General features: G+C 34.0%; 1 protein-coding gene across 1 annotated transcript in view; it reads left to right on the plus strand.

Annotated features, from left to right (window-relative positions):
- Positions 1–1306: 1306 nt before the first annotated feature.
- TMPRSS15 (transmembrane serine protease 15) overlaps positions 1307–22903 on the plus strand; it is a 155630-nt gene continuing 134033 nt past the window's right edge. Inside the window, exons 1-3 of the mRNA XM_072614948.1 lie at positions 1307–1451; positions 4327–4457; positions 9391–9458. Of these exons, the coding sequence (XP_072471049.1) occupies positions 1307–1451; positions 4327–4457; positions 9391–9458 (344 nt within the window). The remainder of the gene's footprint in view (positions 1452–4326; positions 4458–9390; positions 9459–22903) is intronic.

The raw sequence follows: 22903 nt of genomic DNA on the forward strand, positions 1-22903 counted from the left end.
TTGAAAAAAATTAGTCTGTAACTTCATCAAGCATGTAATTAAATTGAGCAAATGCCAGAAATGCACCTGCATTTATATTATAGTAGTAGAAATTACAGTATTTGACAATACTAAAATACTATAATGTCATAATAATTAACTGTAATACAAAAGAAGAGAAACAAAGAACGATCAAAAGTAGGGACTGGACAGATCAAAGACAAACCAATATTTCCTCAACTTAGACTTCATTATTTCCGCTTTGTCACATTTATATTTTTTTAAAAGTTGGCACATGATCATTTTTGTAAAGTACTATGTGATGCTAAGGAATATGTGTATTCTTTAATATTCTCATTCAAAAAAAAACCAAAGAGCTTTCAAATCTAATTTTTTCCATCATTCTGCATATGCCTATATTTTCCTTCATGTTAATTTTCTGTTAGAGTCATCCAGTTCAGATAGCTGTATCAAAATACATATTCAACAAACAAGTCAACAATGTAGTAGTTTTACTTAGAAATATATATATGTATAATAAAATGATTTAGTCCCTATCCATTATGTTTCTTAAAATAACAATTAGTATTTTGTTCTTTTATCTTGTTTGATATACAAGGACACATGTAAATTGATTACCTTTAAGTCATCAAATTGTTGTAAAATAATATGATTGTTTAGTCATTTTAATAGCTTTGAACTTGAACCCATATTTCAAGTTTGTGAGACTTTATACCTATACATATTTAAAGAGACACAGTTGAGGGTTAATTAACTAATATAAACAGTAAAATTAAGTTTATAAAATTCCAAATGTGTATATATGTGTGTGATTACATCTAAATATGCATACTGTACATACTGCACAGTTCTGATACTCATAGAGAATTAAGCAAATGCAAGAATAATGGTCTGAGTCAGGGGGCAAAAGGTTGATCTATTAGTCAATACCATTAATCATTGCAGAACATTATACTTATTCTTCAATTACTTGAAATGAAATCTCATATTTTCTTCGGTAGTTTTTAAAATGACAAATTGTTCACTTCTACAAATAACGTGGCTAGACAATGCCAATAATTAACATTTACAGCTCTAGTTATTCATGAATATTTCCTTAAAGATTAACTGCATTCCTAAAACTCCCTAATTATGGAGATATAAGAAAGGCAACTAGGAACCACTGTCTAATTAATGCTTTTATTACTTTGGCAAACTCCTATAAATATCTCTCCATTTGAAATAGTTTCTTATATGCTTAAGGGGATTGTCTATATTCACTTGCATTTCTTTTCTGTCTAATTGATCCTAATTTCACAAAATTAAAATGAGATTGAAAAAACCCTCACCTCCAAGGCATCGTATTTTTAATAGCTATGAAGTCTTGCTTACATCTCTCTTTGCCTTTTTGCTGGTAGTTTGCGGTGGATTAATTGCGATTTCCTGGATAGCAACCAAGGAATCTGGAAAAGGTGAGTGATGTAAAGTTAATTACTGATAAATTTCCTTAGAATTTTCTACAGTTTGAACTCAATTGGACAGTGACTTGCTTTTTCATTTTCTACATTTTGTTTATGGACTATATTGTTCTACAAGTTGTTTATGGAGAATATTGTTTCTCAAAGATTACTAAAAATAATAAGACCTCATAAAATTTGAACTTTAATCCAGATAGTAAGGGCCAGGAGAATGTTCTAGATGGGTAAAATTGAATAGTATTAATTTTCAACATTCATAAAAATAGATTTTTGGCATACCTTAAGATTTATAATCTTGGTTTTTTTTATCACTCAAGTATAAAAGTTTACTTACTATCTGTGATAAATAATTTTTAATAAAAGTTTAAATACTGTCTTTCTGAAGTATGATAATGCATAGGATAGATAAAATGGTACAATGTGATGAACAGACTACTGTATTGCATTGAGAGAAACTGGATTCAAATCCTAGCTATTATCTTTAGAGAGCATTGTACATATGACCAGTTATTTGCATTGGGCCAATTATTTAAATTCTTTGAGTTTCAATTTTCTCATTGGTAAAATATTGGAATACATTATCCCCGAGGTTTATCAAGTTCTAAGTTTATGACCTTATGACTAATTATAGCAATTAAAAAACACATTGTGAAAGCAAACTAAAAAAGTATCTCTGAGCTAAGAGAGTGATAGAATAAATGTGAACTAACTGAACTCAGGGTTACATAGATGACTCAAGAGTTAAAAATAACTTGTAAAAATAAGAACTATTGAGGTATGCTTATAGAATCAGAGTTCTCAGCAAAAGTACAGAGGGCCAAGAGGAATAAGAATCCCCAGTGAGTTTATGTAAATTGGAAAAAATAAAAATTCAACGACTGAAAGTTATTTTCCTTTAGGTATTCAGAATAATATTCTTGAACTTTAATAAAGAGGGTAAATTTATGGATTTTATTCTCTGCTCTTGGTTGATTTAAATGCTGTAATTATAGTCACATGGTGTATTTCATAAAAGCAAAACTTGACCTAGAAGAGGTAAATATGCATGTGACTCCATATATAAGAATTCTGAAGAATCACTAATACACTTTTAGTGCATTTTGGGGAAAATTTAAAGGACATGAATAACCCATCTAGTCTAGCCTCCTCATTTGTCAGATGAAGAAAGTGATACCAGAAAAGTCAAGTTCCTCTGATTTAAGACCAATTATCAAACCAGAAAATTTATTGTTGCTTTGAAGTCATTTTCAGTGATGTTCAAATTTTTTTTACTCCATTTGGTTTTTTTTTAAAGATACTGAAATAGGATGTCATTTCATTCTCCAGCTCATTTTACAGGTAAAGAAACTGAGGCAAATGGGATTAAGTGACTTGTTCAGGGTCACACAGCTAATAAATCTGAGTAGTAGTCTTTAGTAGTCTGAGGCCATATTTGAACTCAGAAAAATGAGTCTTCCTGATTCCAGACCTGACACTCCATCCAATGGGCCACTTAGCTGTCACCCCATCCAAAAGTATTTATTCTCCAAAAATATGCAAGCAAAAAAGAAACTTATCAAGAAAGCCTCTGACTTAATAAAGATAAAAACAGATAAAATGAAGACTAAAAAGTATATTTTAAATTTTTAAATATTTTTATGAGAAGAAAGCATGAGAAATTTTTATCAATGATTTTTGATGCATCATTCATGATTATAAATAACCTTTAAAGTAGTCATTCACAATTGTAATACTCTAAAAGGGCTAAGTAATAAAGTGACATATATCCTTTTTTGTCTTACATGTCTTTTCAGTTAAAAATTGAAAAATTTAATACCTAATTTGTAATGAACTCTCCAAATGTAATTCCTTCTGCTATATTCGCTAGAATCAGTTTGAACAACTTACTGCAATTACTTTCCTTTTTCATACCTCCCCTCAAGCAAAATAATATAAGGAAGTGATGGTAATATTCACGGAAAGGTAATGTAAATAGTACTTGGTACTTGATGTAAATAAATAATATTATTTTTTCTTAAGCAAGAGTTCCTATGATGCTAATATTTTTAAGAAAAATTTCTTTATCCTTAAAATCAAATATACCAAGTGAAAGTATTAAGCTAAGTTTATTGATCAGGGCAGAAATACTTTTATTTGTATTGACACATGCACTTTGGGAACTTTTTGTGTTTCTCCAGTGAAACTTTCTGGACCTTTCCCTGAAATTTCTTTAAGGGCAGAAAACTTTATCTGACAGGAAAAGTCACATGTCAGTTATATAATTATTACGCAACATCTTTAAGGTTGGACACCAAAGTCACAGATATTCAAATTTTTATAGGGAATGTGGGAAGCCAGCAGAGTTCCTAGGATGTTAGTATTTCTATAAGTATCTACAAGTGACTCGGAAAGTTTTAATGCATTATTAAAACAATATTTCTTGGTATCATCAGCTTCATTAATTGGGAGAAATTGATTAATCCCTTCAGGCAACATAGCAATAAATAAATGGGGAAAAGGGAGGAAGGAAAGAAGAGAGAGGGAAGTAGAGAGAGAGCGTGAGCATGAGAGAGAGAGAGAGAGAGAGAGAGACAGAGACAGAGACAGAGACAGAGACAGAGACAGAGAGACAGAGATAGAGAGAGACAGAGAGAGAGAGAGATTGTGGCTGGGGATAGGAGGCAGCTAAAAGAAAAGGGGCCAGAAAAAAGCCAGAAAAATTAAAAGTATAAAAATATTTTCATGCAAAAAAAGAAGACAGCAATATCAAAGGGGAGTGGAAATTCAAACCCATTGAAAGAAATAGTTATTCACATTTATAGTTTTCCTTAAAATACATATATTTTATTTTTTCTTTTAATATGTTTCAAATTTCTGTTTTATTTCTTAGATGCTATGTCTGATAAGAGTCATGAAGCCAGAGGAATGTTTAAAATAGTATCTGGAGCAACATATACTCCAAGTTTACAAGACAAACTATCAACTGATTTCAAAGTTCTTGCTTATGACCTTCAGCAAATGGTAGGGGGCTTGTCTCTCTTTAGTTATTTTGACATTATATAGCACATAGTAATCTAATTATTCATCAAAATAATAATAAAGTTATTTTTTTTTTTGAATTAAAAGGAGATTTGGATAAACAAGTACTTTTTTTAAAAAAAAAATTATTTATTTATTTTTGACATTCTTTTCTTTTTAAATTTTGAATTCCAAATTCTCTTCCTCCCCCATCTACCACGAGGGCAAGCAAAGTGTTATCAATTGTACATGTGAAATCATGCAAAACATGCAAAAAAAATTAAGAAAGCCACAAAATTATGCTTTAGTTTGCACTCAGAGTTCATCAGTTCTCTCCTCAGAGGTGGACAACATTTTTTCATCATAAGTTCTTTGGAATGGTGTTGGATCCTCATATTGATCAGAGTACTCAAGACTTTCACAGCTGATCATCGCTACATCATTGATGTTACTGTGTACAATGACCTCCCAATTCTCACTTCACTTTGCAACAATTCATATAAGTCTTGCCATGCTGTTTTGTTAGTTTTTATTCTGAAAACACTTGTCCTCATTTTCTATAGCAAAATATAAAGCAAAATCACATACCACAACTTTTTCAACCATTCCCCAAAATATTAACATCCCCTCAATTTCCAAATCTTTGTCACCACAAAAAGAACTGCTGTATTGTTGTATGTATAGATCTTTTTCCTTTTCATCTTTGCTATACAGACTAGTGGTGGTATTGCTGGGTCAAATGGCATGCATGGTTTTATCACCCTTTAGGCATAGTTCTGAATTATTCTCCAAAATGGTTGGACCAATTCACAATTAAAAGCAACTGTTTATTAGTGCATCTATTTTCCTTCATCCTTTCAGTATTTGTCATTTCTGATAGGTGTGAAGTGATACCTCAGAGTTGTTTTAATTTGCATTTTCACAGTGATTTAGAACATTTTTTGTGACTATAGAGACTATTCAGTTCTTCTGAAAAGTACTTGCTCACATCATTTAACTATTTATCAGTTGGGTAATGGCTTTTACTTGTATAAATTTGACTCAGTTCTTTCAGGAACTGAGGCTTTTATAAGATAAATTTGCTACAAAATTTTGGATATCACTTCATTGTTTAGCAAAATACAGGTTCTCCTCTAATCTCTTTTAATTAGGTCTGTTTTTGCTTTTGTTTTGTCTAAGATGATAATAATTACCCTTCCTTTTTTACTTCAGCTAAAGCATAAGAGATCTTTTCCAACCCTTTAACACTTTTGTGTGTCTTTCTGGGTCATATGTGTCTAATTTTCTCTTCAGCTCTGATCTTTTCATCAAGAATTCTGGAAAGTCATTTATTTTATTAAATATCCATTTTTCCCCTAGAGGATTATATTCAGTTTTGCTGAGTAGATGATTCTTAGTTGTTGTCCTAGCCACTTGCCTTCTAGAATATCCTATTCCAAGATGTCCTCTCCTCTTGACTGTGATTCTAAGATATCTGAATTATTTTTTCAGGCTGCTTTCAATATTTCCTCCTTCACCTGCAAGTTCTGGAATTTGGTTATCATATTCTCCGAGTTTTCATTTTCATTTCATTTCATTTCTCTTTTAGGAGGTGATTGGTGGATTCTTTCCATTTCTGTTTTGCTCTTTTGATCTGAGGTATCTAAGGTAGCATTCATCATTTCTCAAAATATGATGTCTAATTTTTTTTTTTGATGATGGCTTTCAGGTAATCTGATAAATCTTAAATCATCTCTAGATATATATTCCAGAGTAGTTCTTTTTCCCAATGAAATATTTCACATTTTCTTCTATTTTTTCATTCTTGTGACTTTTTAATTGTTTCTTGATGTCTCAGGGGGTCATTAGCCTCCACTTGCCCAATTCTAATTTTTAAAAATTTTTCTTCATTGAGATTTTTTACCTATTTTTCCATTAGGCCAATTCTGTTTTTTAAAATGTTATTTTCTTCACTATTTGTTGTGTCCATCTTAACAAGCTGTTAAATCTCTTCTCATAATTTTTTTGTATCACTCTCATTTCTTTCCCTAATATTTCCTCTACCATTGTCCCTTACTTTAACTCTTTTAGGAATTCTCATTGGGATTGTGTACAATTAGCATTTTTCTTTGAGGTTGTTTGTAGCAGTTATTATATTTCTGTCTGCTTCTGAATATCTTGGTTTTCTCTGCCACCATAATAGCTTTTTATGTTCTAGCTCTTTCTTTGTTGTTGCTTATTTATTTTTCCAGTTTATTTCTAGACTTTTAACTTTATGTCGAAATTGGACTCTAATCACCTGGGGTAGGAAGGCACAGAGACAAGATTCAGTCTTTTCTGTGCTACTGTTTTCAAAACTAGTTCTAGGGAGTCTGCAAATTTTTGGTGCTTCCAAAATCATATAACCTGTGAAAAGGTGTGTTCCCCACTCTCCCAGTTTATACTCACCTCTACTCAGGAAGTGTTTCTGGCTCCTGGAAGACCAAAGTTCTAGTATTCCTCTGGAACTTTGAACAGGTCCACTGCTCTCCTGTGGTCATAAGTGCTTCGTTCTTCTGTGCCTTGGAACTGAGCTCAGGGTCTCTGCTCTTTTTTGACTGATCATAAGTATTCCTCTCTGTCCTGTAACTTTGAACCAAAATGATGTATAGACAATAGAGTTTCCAGCCAATACCAGTGGCACCCAGTACCAGCAAGTGGTTTCTTGTAATCTCTTTCTGACCAGGTGTCTGACCCTCTTACTGTCTCTGGGCTGAGAGCTTCCAAAGCTGCTATTGCTACTACCACCACCACCCTCACAACCACCTCTGAGGCTCACTTCTTGTACTAGTACTGGTACTTCCACCTTGATCCAAGCTGGCCTCTTCCATGGTGTCACAGAACTCTCCTCTCATCCTCCTAAGTTGACTTAGATGGGAGAAATGTCCCATTCTGACTTTTTTTTAATGTTTGGTTCTTCCACTCCAAAATTTAATTTGAGGAGTTATTTTAAAGGTATTTGGGAGTGTTGGTAGAGTTCAACTGGATTGCTCCCTGTGCTCCACTATCTTGATTCAACTCCCACCTTGGGATATTTAAAAATGTAATTTGTGATCCCAAAGACTCCTGGATTATGTTTATGCTGGTGGTAGACCCCAAAAGATTATCTCTTTCTAGCTTATCCTCTCTAGAGCTGCTCAAGGAAAATATCCCAGTATACTCATAGTATAACTCATGTCTAGATTTTTCCAAATGTGCAATAGAATGACTAATGGCTATATAAGGACTCAAAGTACACATGCACATTAAATGCACATTAAATAACAACAATAACAATGATAGAAACATTTATACTTTGTGCTAGGTACTGTGCTAAGCACTCACTTTCCAAATATCTTATTTTATCTTCATAACAACTCTGAGATGTAAGTGCTTTTATTATCCCCATTTTATAGTTGAGAAAACAGTGACTAAGTAATTTGTTTGTGGTCATACAGCTAATAAATGTTGGGGGCCAGATTTCAACTCAAGTTTTACTGACTCTAGGTCTAGCATTCTATCAACTATATGACCTAGCTGTCCTTCCCTCTCTCTCTGTTTTACTTTCACACTCGCTTTCATTTTCTTTCTCTCTAGTTAAATATACATATATAAATATAATTCTTTATTTCACAGTAAAAAAGGACTCATGGGAGCTCACTACCAGATATAGCCACATATATAGCACTAAAATAGCTCATCAACACTCCACTCTACCCAGAAGGGAGTTGAACTTGGGATTGCTACCAGGACAGCATTCTTGTGAAGTGCCTCTGACACTCTTGTGAAATTCTTCTCTGTCACGTGTTCATACACAGTACCTTATCAACTCATAATAACCCTGTGGTTAACTCCCCTCAAAAGGTGAACATACATTGGAGACTGCTAAAGAAATACTTCTCCTCCCATCAATCTGGCACTATCTGAGCAACCTATGAACCTTGCTTTCCAAGTGAGACAGGACTTAAGAAATATGAGAATTATTGTCTTCTCTTTCCAAGGGACACACTGCATCAGAAGATCTTTACATTTCTCTGGAGGGTCCATTCCTCAGACTCTCAGAGCTGATTATTCTCAAATGTTTTAACTCTAAAACTTGCAGCCATGGGGGTACAACAACCATGTCTATGGATTATACTGATACACCAAGGCACACCCTTTGTGTCAGAAGCTCTCTTAATGTAGTGGACTACCTGAGATCCAAAGCCCAATGTGGGACAGAGAGAACTTTACCGATTTCTAAGGACCATAAAGTATGGTTGCTGCTGCCCCTACATATTCTTTCTTCTTCCACGTCTCATTCATGTCCCCTTCCCCATTTCATGATCCTCCAGTGCAAGAAGAAGTTGTATATGATGACTTGCTCACTCTGTAGGCAGGGACCTTCTCTATAATCTTCTAGACTCTCTCCATGACATTGCTTTACCTGCTTTATTGGTGCTTCTCCTTGACAGAACCTAGTGTGGTCATGTACTGGTCAACCTTTCTTCCTCCTTTCCCAGAATACAGTTCCACATTATTGCCCTCTATTATGTCTTCACAAAATCTTAGAAAGGAAGCCTGAAATTAAAAAAAAAAAAAGAAATAAAAAAAGGTGGACAAGTAAATCAGTATTAAAGATTGCTTTATCATATGTTGGGCAAGAATGGCTGTTCAACAAATGTGCATTTCCCTAATTCTTCATCATCCAATCACCTTAGGTTTCTCATGTCCTATCAGTAAGTGGTCAGTGGTCACATCAATATTCAATGGCCAATTATCCGTTAGTTGCTTAAAAGCAATGAATTATTCTCTATAATCTCATCATGTTGTTCATAAAACTGATAATCATAAAACTGATCATTAATTGTCCTGATCAAGTAGTACCATAATCTCAGATCTGAGCATGGCCACAAGGGAGATATAATCAAATACTAAATTAATATGCTTATTTTTATAGGTAGATGAAATATTTCTAACAAGTCAATTGAAGGATGAATACAGAGGTTCCAAAGTTTTGCAGTTCACGTGAGTACATCTCAGCTTTTATAAACATTGAAGTAGTCCTTGTTTAGTGTTTTAGTGGAAAAGTCTGTGATTTAGTTTGTATAGATTCAATATATTCCTGTGTATATATGTGTTTTTTAAATTTTTATTTTTTTGTCAACAAAAATCTGCCTTCTGTCTCTCCCACCTCATCCAACCCCCTCTACTGATAAAGAAAAATAAAACCTCTGCTTTTGCTTTCACAACTCTCTGTGGAAATTTGCTCCAGGCCTGACAGACAGATTGTGCTTCAGTAGCACCCCAGTGGCAAAAGTTTTCTGAAGTCTCATAGACAGTATAGTGGCAGTGGCATTCTGTGCTACAAAAGATCTCTGTAGGAGAGCAGAGGAACAGAAAGCAAGACACCTACGTGAGCTTGAAATACAATTCAATCCCAACCTCACACTCCACTCTTACTAGACCCAAGCTAGTGAAAGCAACCCTGTTGCTCCAGTATGGTAGATCTCTGACTTGTCAGTAATCAAAGAACTGAGAAACAGAGGGAGTAGGACACCAGCAAAGGACACTATTTGTGGGTGGTCTGTGTGGCATTCCACTAAGCATAAGGGAGAATGATCAGCATCCAGCTGGATATAGCAAGGTCTGTCATCCCAGAAATGACTTGGGGTAGACCTAGGATGATGAAATGTGAATTGCCTAGAACAAGAGAAGACTCAGAATCTTTGAGATCTAGCCCCTAGGGAAACCATCATCAGAGGGGAGGGAATCAGAAAGTGAGTGACAAGGGAAAATAAGGGGGGGTAGAAAGTAACAAAGGTCTCAGGAAGGAGAAAACTCAGGAGACCTCGAACATAAGCATATAAATCAAAAGGAAACATATTAACAGCAAGAAGAAATATGGAATCTAGACCTAGCAAACAAGTTCAGGAATTTATGAACAAAGACCACAAAGCAAAGAAAATGATTCATTATTTGAAAAGACAGAACATGACATGGAATTTAAGGAGAACACAGAACGCTAAAATGCTGTTCCTAAGTGGTTCAAAAGAGAAATGAAAAGTATAAGAGCAGAATTTATGGCCTGCACAGCAAAAAAAAAAAGTACAGAATTGAGAGAAATAGGAATCAGAAGGCAAGTTTAACCAATGAAACAAGATTGAGAGCAATGGATTAAAAATGCTAATACTCAGAAGAAAAAAACAATGCAAAGGAAAAGAAGCAAAAAACAAATACATTAAAAGAAAATAAGCTAATTATTCAAGCAAAACATACTGATCTAGAAGACAAAATGAGCAAAGAATCTAAAGATCATGTTCTCCCAAGAGATTATAATGAGACAAAAAAATCTTAACATCATACATGAAATAATACAAGAAAACTGCTTAGAACTTTTGAACATATGAAATGAAATTCCAAATTAAAGAATAAAGGGCTTCAAGGCTGCAAACTCCAAGAAACATAATGGTTCAGTTTGGAAACAAGAAGTTCTGTAAGAAATCCAGAGAAAGACTTTCAAATACAAAAGAAAGGAGATTTTAAAAACCCAAGATTACTCTGCACCCATGAGAAAATCCAGGAGGGAAAGCAATCATATTTTCCAAAGAGTAGTGGTTACAGGTGCAGCCTGGGATGACCCCTCTCCTGCAAATCCAAGCTTAGCCATAAATTTAAAAAAAAAAAGATGGGCATTCACTGATTAAAAAAGCATTTGAAACGTTCTTGGAAATAAAACCATAATTGAAGAGATTATTTGCTTCTTGAACATCCCAAACAGCAAAGATGCTAAAGTGAAAGAATACAGCAGCCAAGTATCTGAATAGCAGAACAATATTACAAGAGAGACAAGTAAGAGAATGTCTTTCTAAATATACACAGAAAAACAGGGGAGAAGGCAAAAGTCTAGTGTAGGTAACAATGAAGAGGTGGACTTGGAGCCTTGGGTGTTTAACATCCTTCCTAATGGTGTTTGTTTTGTATTTCTGAAACTGTGCTACAAAATGGGAGTATGTATGAAAGTGGGGGATGGAAGCAGGTAATGGGCACCAGTGTGTGATGTGCCCAGGTCAAATTGAGAACCTGCAGGGAGGGGAAGGTTATTCCTGTATTCACAGGTAAAGAAGAACCTCCAGATAAGTTGGGGAGGAGGGATAGGGATTGAAAAGGAGAGGGCAAGGAGGAAAGCGTTGCTTTGATAATGTGAGAGAATTCCATGAATGAATGCTGTTTTGGGTAAAGAGAGATATTCTACGAAGGGAGATGGATACCTTATTCTAGGTGTTGTCTGGATATTTGGGTATTAAAAAAGACCAATTTTCCTGCCTTGGGAGAGGGAAACTGGAACTCCTGGGGGCACTGGGTATCTGGGGGGAGTGGGAGGCTATGGACCCAGGGAGGAGATCTTGAGGCAATTGAGGAAAAAGGCAACCAAGGGGAAGGTATAGATCAGTAATGGACTGCATAATAGAGGAGTACCTTCAAAAATTCAAAATGCCAGACTATCAGAAGAGCAGAGAAAGTCTTGAACTAACTCAGTCTCAGAAAAAAAAAAAATAGATCCTAGATATAAAGGAAGCAAAGAGGGAGGGAAAAAATTCCTGATTTTGTTAGATTTAGAGGAGAATTCTTTCAAAAGAACAATAAATATCCCATCTTCGCAAATGTTTCCTAAAAATTAGAATGAAAAACCCTACTAGAATCTTTATATGAGATGAATACAGAACCAGGGAAATATAAAATACAGAAGGAAAACTATAGACCAATATTATTAATGATTATTGTCTCAAAAATTTTGTTAAAAGTCCCATCATACTCCAACAATTTGTCTAAGAAATAATTCATTATGGCCAACTGCAATTTATATCAGGAATGTATGGACTGTTTAACATTTGGAAAACAATATAATTAATCATATTAAAAACTCCAAATTTTAAAGCCACGTGATCATTTCAGAAAAATGTAGAAAAGAGCATTGGATAAAGTACAGCAAATTTTTATGCTAAAAAATATTCTAAAAATATTGACATAGAGAAAACTCTTTTAACATCACAAAAATTATCCGTCTAAAATCAAAAGTTACCAGTATATGCAGTGACGATATGCCAGAATCATTTCCAGTAATTATGAGTGAAAACAAAGATGCCCGTTTTTACACCTATTATTTGGTATAGTTCTTTTATAAAATGTTAGCTCATATCCGTTTACCTCTTATCCATTGGGGAGTGAATTTTGGTGTTGTATAATGTTTTTGTTATAGTTCTTTATCATACAGGATGTCCCAAAAGATAATAGTCTCAGTAGCTTAAATCCTTAATGTCTTTTGGGACACTGTATATCTTGCATCTGAGATCTTATCAGAAGCAATTTGTGCAAAAACATTCCTCTAATCAACTCCATCCTTCAGAACCTATTTAGAACCTTGTATTTCCATTTCAAAGCTTTTCAATTTCACATAATTGAAATTATCTATTATATCTTTTTTGTGATCATTTTCATACTTGTTTGTTTATGCCAGAACTGTGATTTAACAACTTTGGTTGTCTTATAAATGTGTGTGTGTGTGTGTGTGTGTGTGTGTGTGTTGATGGGGGAAAGGTGATTTTTCATATTGAGTTAATGCACAGATTTTGAACTTACATGGTGTAAACTGTTGGCCAAAATTTGATCAAATAAAATAACATGTAGAGAGCTTTGCCAATATTAAAGTGCTAAATAAGTGTTTTACTGTTGTTCAGTTATTTTATTTGTGTTCAACTTTTTGTGACCCCATTTGGAGCGTTTCGCCATTTCCTTCTCCGGTTCACTTTACAAGGGAGAAAACAAGCAAATAGGGTGAAATGACCTGCCCAGGGTCACACAGCCAGTAGGTATCTGAGGCTTGATTTGAACTCAAGTCTTCCTAAATCCAGGCCTGATGCTCTCTCCATGGTAAAGTAAATCTAGCTGCCCAAGTAAATCTAGCATTAGTATTTTTGCCAAACTATTTTCTAATTTCCCAGAAATTGTTTTTCCAGATAGGGAGTTCTTGCTCTAATTTATCTCAGCAGGTATATCACAAACTGGGATCAACTGGATCCCCTTTTTTTCTGACTCTATCTTATCTACTCTGTCCCCTGATCTACTTTTCCATTTTTTTAAACCAGTACTAAATATTTTTGTTGAGTCCTGCTTTAGTATATAATTTGAGATCTGAAAGTGCTACTTTCCCTTCATTCCTCTTTTCCCCCCATTTTTTATAATTTCCTAGAAGATTCTAGACATTTTGTTCTGCCAAATGATGGGTTGTTTGTTTGGTTGGGTTTGTTTTTTTTTTTGGTCTAGAATTTAAAAGTATTCTCTTGGTAACTTAACTGGTACATCACTAAATCTGAACAATTTTCCCCTACTTACTATGTAGATAGTACCATGTTTTTGTTTTTTTTTAATTGACCCTACGCAGGCATAATGACTGAATCTTTCTCCAGTTAATTGTTCTTTATTTCTTTGAAAATTGTTCTGTAACTATAGTTTTAGAGTATGCCTTCGTAGTTGGATTCCTAGATATTTTATACATTTTGTAATTATTTTGAATGAGACTTCTCTTTTTATTTTTCCTTCTGAGTTTTGTTTTTGCTATATGGAAAAGATATTGATTTTATGAGTATATTTTATTTGTTATATTTAACAAAAATTATTCATAATTTCAGTTTCTTTGCTAATCAAATTGTTCTGTTGTCTGAGTAAATCAACGTCTCAGGACGTTGGAATCATGTTGTCTCTTCTTTGTCTCTGTTGATGAGTTTTCAGCATTTTTCTTGTTTTATTGCTATTACTAGCGTGCCTTTGATTGTGTAAAATAATGAGGAAGGGAGGTACCCTTGCTTTACATATTTACTGGCAATGTTGCTAGTGCTTCCCCATTGTGTATAATGGTAGCTTTTGGTTTCAAACATATACTAATGTATATGTGTGTTTGTGTGTATGTGTGTGTGTGTGTGTTTGTTTGTGTGTGTATTAAATAGCCCTATGCTTTGTTGGATTTTTGGAATAAAAGACTTGTATTTTTAAAAATTCTATTTTGACATTTATTGATATAATAATAATGATGACAATAATAAATAGCTAATGTTTTTATATTGCCTATTTCATGTCAGGTACTGTGTTAAAAACTTTCCAAATATTTCATCTTCATGACAACCCTGGGAAGTGTTTATTATCATCTCTATTTTACAAAAGAGGAAATTGAGACAAACAGAGGTTAAGAGACTTGCTCCAGTTCACACAGCTGGAAAATGCCTGAGTCTGGATTTGAACTCAGGTTTTCCTGACTCTATACATGATGCTGTGTTCACTGGGCCACCTAGCTGCCCCTTAAAGTTTATAATTTAGGATTTGTTTTGTTTAGGTTGTTTGTATTTTTCATCAAATCGTTCTGACGCTGAACTCTGCTTGAATATTCAATATAAATATAGCTTAATTATAGTGAATAATTTTTCTTTATGTCAGGATTTTATTTACAATTTTAAAAACTTTATTATTCAACAATATACTCATCTAGTTCTCTTTCTTTCCTTTATCATTTCTTGGTACGGGTATTAGTACTATATTTATTTGAGTTTTGTAGATTGTTTTTTTCAATTTTTTGTTATAATTATGATTGGTGTATAGAAGTAGTAATAAATCTTTAAAATTTTAATAGAATTAATCTGTAAATCTGTTTAGACCAGGATTTTTTGCCTTTCGTGGTTCCCTTACATCTAGTTTGATATTTTTCTGAAACTGGGTTTTGCGAAACTTTTATTTCATGTTAAGTTGGATAGTTTATATATTTTTATAAATAATCCACATTACTCTTAAATTCTTAATTTTTTTAGCTATATGTAAAAATTTGGCTATATATTAGATTTTGATCATTTACAACATTTTCTTCATTTTTTCACTTTATTTTCCTTTTCCTTTTAATTAGTTAATGGTTTTGCTAACTTGTTAGTCTTTTCAAGGAAACAGTTTTTGGTTTTGATTATAAGTTGTTTAGTCATTTTTTTTTTTTATTTTCCAACATATATTGCTTTTCTAATTTTCAATATTTTGTCTTTTGTCCTTTTGGGATTTTCTTTTTTTGTTGTTGTACTTTTAATATTCTATATTGAATTCAGTAATCTTACCTTTTTCTCTTTTGTCAAAAAAAGTTCCTAGGGACATGTATTATTTGGATCCATCATACTCATTCTATTCACCTTCTTATCTCTGTGGTTAGTATTTGTCCCATACGCTATCCTGGGTGTCATTATTAAGTTTATATTTGAGAAATCAGGTCTTTATGAGAGAAACTTACTGTAAAATTTTTTTCACAGTTATAATTACTATGCATTTCATTCCATCCTATTTTCCCTATATAGCCTTCTCTCTCTCTCTCTCTCTTTCTCTCTCTCTCTCTCTCTCTCTCTCTCTCTCTCTCTCTCTCTCTTTCACCTTGTCCACTTCAAATCTCCCTTCACTTCTATCACCCCCCCTTATTTTTCCCTTTCTCCTCCTACTTTCCAGTAAGGTAAGAAAGATTTTTGTACCTTAATGACTGTGTATGCTATTCCCTATTTGAGCTAATTCCAATGACAGTAAGGTTCAAATGCTCCTCCTCAACTCTCCCATCTTCTCTACTTTAAAAGCTCTTTCATGTCTCTTTTATGCGTGATAACTTACCCCTTTCTGCCTCTCTTTTGCTTTCTCCTAGTGCATCTCCCTTTATCACCCCTTAATTTTATTTTTTTAGATATCATCCCATCATAGCCAACTCACACCTGTGCCCCTAATGATATATACTCCTATCCACCCTAATAATGAGAAAGTTCTTGTAACAGTAAGCACCCCAACATACACAGGGGAGCCTACTACAATAGGTTCTTAGGTCTGCATTCATAAAAGGAAAGGCAACTTTTGAGGGGTTAACAACCACTTTAATCAAGCACAAATATCAGAGAAAATCAAAGACAAAATTTCAGAGAAATAAAAAAAAATCAGCAAACAGTGCTTCCAAACTGCCTGACCACTAACATAAATACATCTTTCCAGAGAGGAAGTATCAGCATCTGGGCTTTCAAAAAAGCTGGGGGTTGGTATTGCTTAGTGGCTTCCCAGAGTATCATCTGGTACATAGACCTTCTTCCAAAAACTAAGCCCCCAAAGTAAAACCTCACCCTCAGCATATTTATACACATTTTAGAGCCAGAGGGCATAACCCTATGATTCAGTGCCTCAAGAGAAAAAACAAATGGTACTTGGGACCCTCCTATAAAACAACTCACCTAATCAAACTTCCCACAAAGGGCAGGCTCATCTCTTTCAGGAGGCGATTGGTGGATTCTTTCAATTTATATTTGCCCTATGGTTCTAGAACATCATTACAGCTTTCCTTGATAATTTCTTGAAAGATGATGTATAGGCTCTTTTTTTGATCATGGCTTTCAGGTAGTTTAATAATTCCTAAGTTATTTCACGTGGGTAAATTTTCCAGGTCAGTTATTTATGCAATGAGATACTTCACATTTTCTTCTATTTTTTTCATTATTTTGATTTTGATGGATTGTGTTCTGAGATCTCATGGAATCATTAGCTTCTACTTGTCCAATTCTAATTTTTAAGAAATTATTTTCTTCAGTGAATTTTTGTGCTTTCCTTTTGATTTGGCCAATTTTACTTTTTAAGCAGTTCTTTCTTCGGTGAATTTCTGTACATATTTTTACATCTGGTCAATTCTGCTTTTTAAGGTGTTTTTTTCTTCATTGGATTTTTGTGTCTTTTTTATCATTTGGCCAATTCTGCTTTTAAGGTATTTTTTCTTTATTACTGTTTGTGCCCCTCCTTTTTATTTACTCTTTTCATCATCTTTATTTACTCTTCCTTGCATCACTCTTGTTTCTTTTCCCACTTTTTCCTCTGCCTCTCTTATTTGATTTTCAAAATCCTTTTTGAACTCTTTCAGGAATTCTTTGGAGGTCTGAGACCTAATGAACTTTATTTCTTTGAAGCTTTGGATAGCTCTTTTGACTCTGTCGTCTTCTTCTGAGTTTGTCACCATAGTTACTTTCTATGGTTCGATTGTTTTGTTGTTGTTTGCTTATTTCCCCATCTTATTTTTTGACTTTTAACTTTATTTTAAAGTTGGGCCTTGCTCTTGGAGTGGAGGGGGCACTCTTCCAAGCTTCAGGTTTTTCATGCTGCTTTTTTCAGAGATTGTTCTGGTGGTAGATAAGTCTTCATTTCTTCCAAAGTGTTAAGATCACTACTACTTGTGGTCACTACTTTTCTGTGCTCTGGTCTGTGAATGACCATAATCACCTATTCCCACCCTGGAATTATTACCAGGGTGATCCTATTTCCTTGGGGTCTCACACTCTAGATTGTGAATACTCTTCCTTGCCCTGGAGCTCAGAACTGTATATGGGCAATGCAACAGAGTCCTGGGCCCAGAGCCAGCAAAGGAGCCCCTGTAATCTCCTTCTGACCAGTTGTCAGACCTCCTTACTCTGTGTGAGCTGAGAGTTCCAGAAACAACTGCTACTGATTCAGATGCCCTCAAGGCCTGATTACTGGCTTACCAGGACACAGCCTGCATTAAATTGTGCTCCACTCTCATCCTAGTGGGACAGACCTTTCCTACCAGCCTTCTAAGTTTTCTTGGGCTGGAAAATTCTTCCATCCCATCCTTTTGTTGGTTCTACTACTCCAGAATTCATTTTAAGGCATTATTTTGAAATTGTTTTTAGAGGAATTTGGGAAATCTCAGTTGAGTCCCTGCTTTGACTCTTCCATCTTGGTTCTACCTCCCACCAAGTAGCTCTTAACTCTAAAATTCCCCAATGGTTTGTTCAGATCCATATTTTTTTTTTCTTCATTTTCTTAGATTTGTCCTATTCTGAGAGAGGAAAAGTAAGCCTCCTACAATTTTACGTGCTATTTTACATGTCTTTTTCCAATTATGTTAACTGTTTATTTGTGGATTTAGATGCTCTGGAATTTTATGCATATATGTATTTAGTATTGATATTGGTTTGTCTCTGATTCCTTAGAGAGTAGTTTTTTGTTTATTGTTATTGATAAGAACTGCCTATTATCACCTCTACTAGTGTATTCTGAATTTTATTTTGTTTCATATACTTTATCCTTATTTGTCCCTTATTTTTTCTGTCTCTCTCATAAAGTTAAAGCTTCTAGAGAACTAGATTTGAGTTCCCTTTTATAATCCATTTATCTTTTATTGTCTTTGCAGATCAGGTGCCATTGTCAGTTTTTTTCCCGTGATTCATATTTAGAGGCATCAATTTAGGTGGAAGCAGTAGCATATGTTATAAAATAACTTATGTTCCAAATTAATCCTACTTCTTGACCCAACTATGCTCTTTCCATTGGCACCATTTTAGGTGTTCATACCTCTAAGAGTTTAACCCTTCCTCTGAGGATGGATACTATCCATGGAATCAGTTCTCTCAGAGAAATGATCCTCCAATGTACAAACTGCTTTTCATACTTAAGACACCATAAAATCTCCATTGTCAAACATGATATGCAATTCCTTTCCCATGGAAATGTTCTTCAGACTGATCTCATCCTCCCTCATTTATAGTCTTATTATCTATTTTCTGCCACCACTCTGATTCTTCCTGTACTCCCAACTCTTATTGAGAAATTAATGATCCCTATCTCTGTGTGGTTCACCCAGGGACTAGGTACATCACATGTTCTTCTTTACCACCTCAAGTTCTTTATATATCTTTATCCTTATTTTTCCATATTAATGATCCTTCTTTGCTCTTTCATTCAATCCATATTTCAGTATTTCTGTATTTTTCTTAAAACATAAAGTAAATGATTATTTTATTACTAATTCTTTTCCTGTAATTATTTACATTTATTGTACTTCTATTTGAGGTATATTAAGTGTACACAACTTTTTTATGGCAATCATTTAAATGTCTCTCTTTAGTTGAATATCCCTTTCTTTCATTGATGTCTCAGTTTTATGAGGTATGCAATTTTGGGTTTAGTTTGAGCTCTTTAGCTTTTCTTTTTAAAATCAAATAAATTAATATTACAAATATTTATCATCTTTGCCCCTACCTAATTAAATCATTTTTTAAATGAAAAATAAAACTCATAACAAATATCCAAAGTCTTGCAAAATAAATTCCCATATTTTCCATGTCCAAAAAATGTGTTGCCTTTTGCATTTGAAGTACATCATCTCTCTTAGAGGAAGCAGGTAGCAGATTTCTCCTCTAGTCCTCCAGATAAATGATTTTCTTTACATTGCTTAGGGTTCTAAAATATCTCAATTTGTTTTTCTTTTTCATGTTGTTGTCAATGTATATATTGTTATCTTATCTCTGTCCATTTCATTCTGAATCATTTCTTAAACGTCTTCCAAAATTCTTCTAAAGCTCTTCATATTTATCATTTTGTGTAGCATAATAGTGTTTCATTATATTCATATACCATAATTTGCTTAGATGTTCTCCAATAGATGGACACCCCACTTGGTTTCCAATTTTAGACTACTAAATAAAGAGATACTATAAATAATTTTGCACATAGAGGTCCTTCTCTCTCTTTGATCTCTTTGGGATAGAGATATGGAAATAGTATAATTAATACAAAGGATATGCACAGTTTAGTAACATTTTGGACATAGTTACAAATTGCTTTCCAGAATAGCTAGATCAATTCAGCTCTCCACAACAATGCACTTGTGTTCATATTTTCTCCAAATGCTCCAACACTTGTTATTTTTCTCTTTTGTCATCTTTGCCAATCTGTTGAGTATAAGATAGAATCCAAGTTCAGAGGTACTTTAATTTGCATTTCTCTAATTATTACTGATCTGGAGCATTTTTTCATTCGGTTGTTGATAGTTTGGATTTCTTCCTTTGAAAACTACCAATTCATATGCTTTGACTATTATTTATTCTTTACTTTTCCAAAGATATTCCATTTTTGGATTTCTGACATGGGAAATTATACGTGGCCAATTTTTGTGAAGGTGCCCTGTACAGCTAAGAAAAAGATATATTCTTCTGATGTCTATTATATCTAACTTTCTTAAAATTCTGTTCACCTCTTAAACTTCTTTCTTATTTATTTTATGACTAGATTTATCTAAGACAGGTAAATTACAGATGTCATTACTCTAGTTACACTACTTCCTCCTATAATTTAACTTTTCCTTCAAGAATTAAGATGCTACATTATTAAATGCAAATATGTTTAGTACTGATATTACTTAAAAGTATATGTTACCTTTTGGCAAAAGGTTTCCCTGATTATCTCTTTTAATTAAGCCTATTTTTTTTTGTTTTGTCTGAATAATGATTGCTACTCCTGTCTTTTTTGCATAACAGATTTTGGTCTAGCTCCTTATTTTAACTCTGTGTGTATCTTTCTGTTTCAAGAGTTTCTCTTGTAAACAATATATTCTTGGATTCCAGTTTCTAATCCATTTTGTTATCCTCTTCTGTTTTGTGGTTGAGGTCATCCTATTTCTATTTACAGTTATGATTTCTAATTGTTTGTTTCCTGCCACTCTATTCTCTTAGATGTATCCTCCTCTTTTTAATCTTGTCCTCTCCACATGGGTCTGTTTTGCTTCTGACCACCTCTGCCTTTAAAATATATCCTTTCTCTTATCAACTTCCTCCTTTCCTCCTACTTATTTCTTGGGCAAGATGCTTTTCTGTATCCAACTGAGTGTGTGTGTGTGTGTGTGTGTGTATACACATATATCTATATATAGATATGTATATCTATATATACATATGCATATTATATATACATATGCAAACATACACACACATATATATAATCTCCTTCCTTGAACTAAGTCCAATGAGAGTGAGGTTCAAGCATTGCCCACCCTTCCCTCCCCTCCCCTCTCCTCATTTTATGCTCCATTATAAAAATGTAATCTTTATGTGCCTCATTTATATGAAATAATTTCTCACAATTTTCCTTTCCCTTTCATCTCCCAATTCACCCCTCTTTCTCATCCTTCCATTTTTCTTTTGAGACCATCCCACCATCACAGACTCACACCCATGCTCTCTAAGTAGAATCATTCTAACTGCCCTAATTATGATAAAGTTCTTAAGGGTTATGTATATCATCTCCCTATTTGGGATATAAGCAAATTACTCTTATTAAGTTCCTTATGATTTTCTCACTCATGTTTACCTTTTTATGCTTCTCTTGAGTATTTTGCTTGAATGATAAATTTTCTATTCAGCCCTGGTCTTTTCATCAGGAATGCTTGGAGAGTCTTCTACTTCATTAAATATCCTTTCTCCACTCTCTCTGAAGGATTATACTCAGTTTGTTGGGAGGATTATTCTTTAATTCAACTGTTTGCAGTCCAGTCTCTCAGATACCAGTCTCTCAAATAGCTCCTTTGCCTTTCAGAATATCATATTCCAAGCTCTCTGCTCCTTTAATGTGGAAGTTGCTAAATCTTGTATGATCCTGACTCTTGCTAGTGTTATTCAGTAGTTTGGTTGTGTTGGATTCTTCATGATCCTGTGGACCATAGCATGCCAATACTGTCCATGGGGTTTTCTTGAAAATGATATGGGAGTGGTTTGCCTTTTCTTCTCCAATGGATAAAGGCAAGCAGAGGTTAAGAGATTTCCCTGGGTCACATAGCTAATAAAGTATTTGAGGCTAGATTTGAACTCAATTCTTCCTGACACTAGGCCTAGCCTTCCACCTAGCCACTGTGGTTCAGTGGATAGAGTGTTCAGAAAAAATGCTCTCTGTACTCCACCATCTTGGTTCTATACTTATTTCCCTTTTGAACCATTCTGGAATTTTTTCTCAGCATTCCATGCAGTCTGAGGAATCCATAGGATTCTGTCAACAGAGTCTGTCCTGACTTCACTCTACACAGATCCTATTGTTTAGACCATAATTATTTAAACTGGTCAACATATTCAGGCACTTTGGAATGCTCAGCCTTCTTGAATCTAACTGATTCAATGTTTCTGATTTCTAGCCCAGACTTCTTCATATCCCCCTGTCATCAGATATTTAAACACTACTTCCATCTAGCATGAAGCATCGCTTTACACAGCTTATTGTCTCCTGGAGAGCATGTGATTTACTGCATAATTTTAAAAGCTTTATCTAGATGCCCTGGGATTCATATCAGTAGCATGTCATAGAATACACTCTGAAACCCTTGATGCAATTCCACATTGCCCAGAAGTGAGTAGCTGTAACAACCAGAAGCTTGAATATGTAGAGTTCTCCTGCTATGGATCTAATAGTAACATGGATGTTCCAGATTTTTTCTTCTCTTTCCAGTTGAATTCTTCTTTTCTAGTCACTAATAAAGAACACAGAAGGAGAGGAGCTGAGGAAACTGTGTGTCAAAATCTTGCACCATGACCTGGGAAACCACTGCTAAATCTTCAAAATTTACTTTCTTTATAAAATAACACATGAATAAA

Source organism: Notamacropus eugenii, chromosome 5, assembly GCF_028372415.1.
Source record: "Notamacropus eugenii isolate mMacEug1 chromosome 5, mMacEug1.pri_v2, whole genome shotgun sequence".
NCBI classification, from domain to species: Eukaryota; Metazoa; Chordata; class Mammalia; order Diprotodontia; family Macropodidae; genus Notamacropus; species Notamacropus eugenii.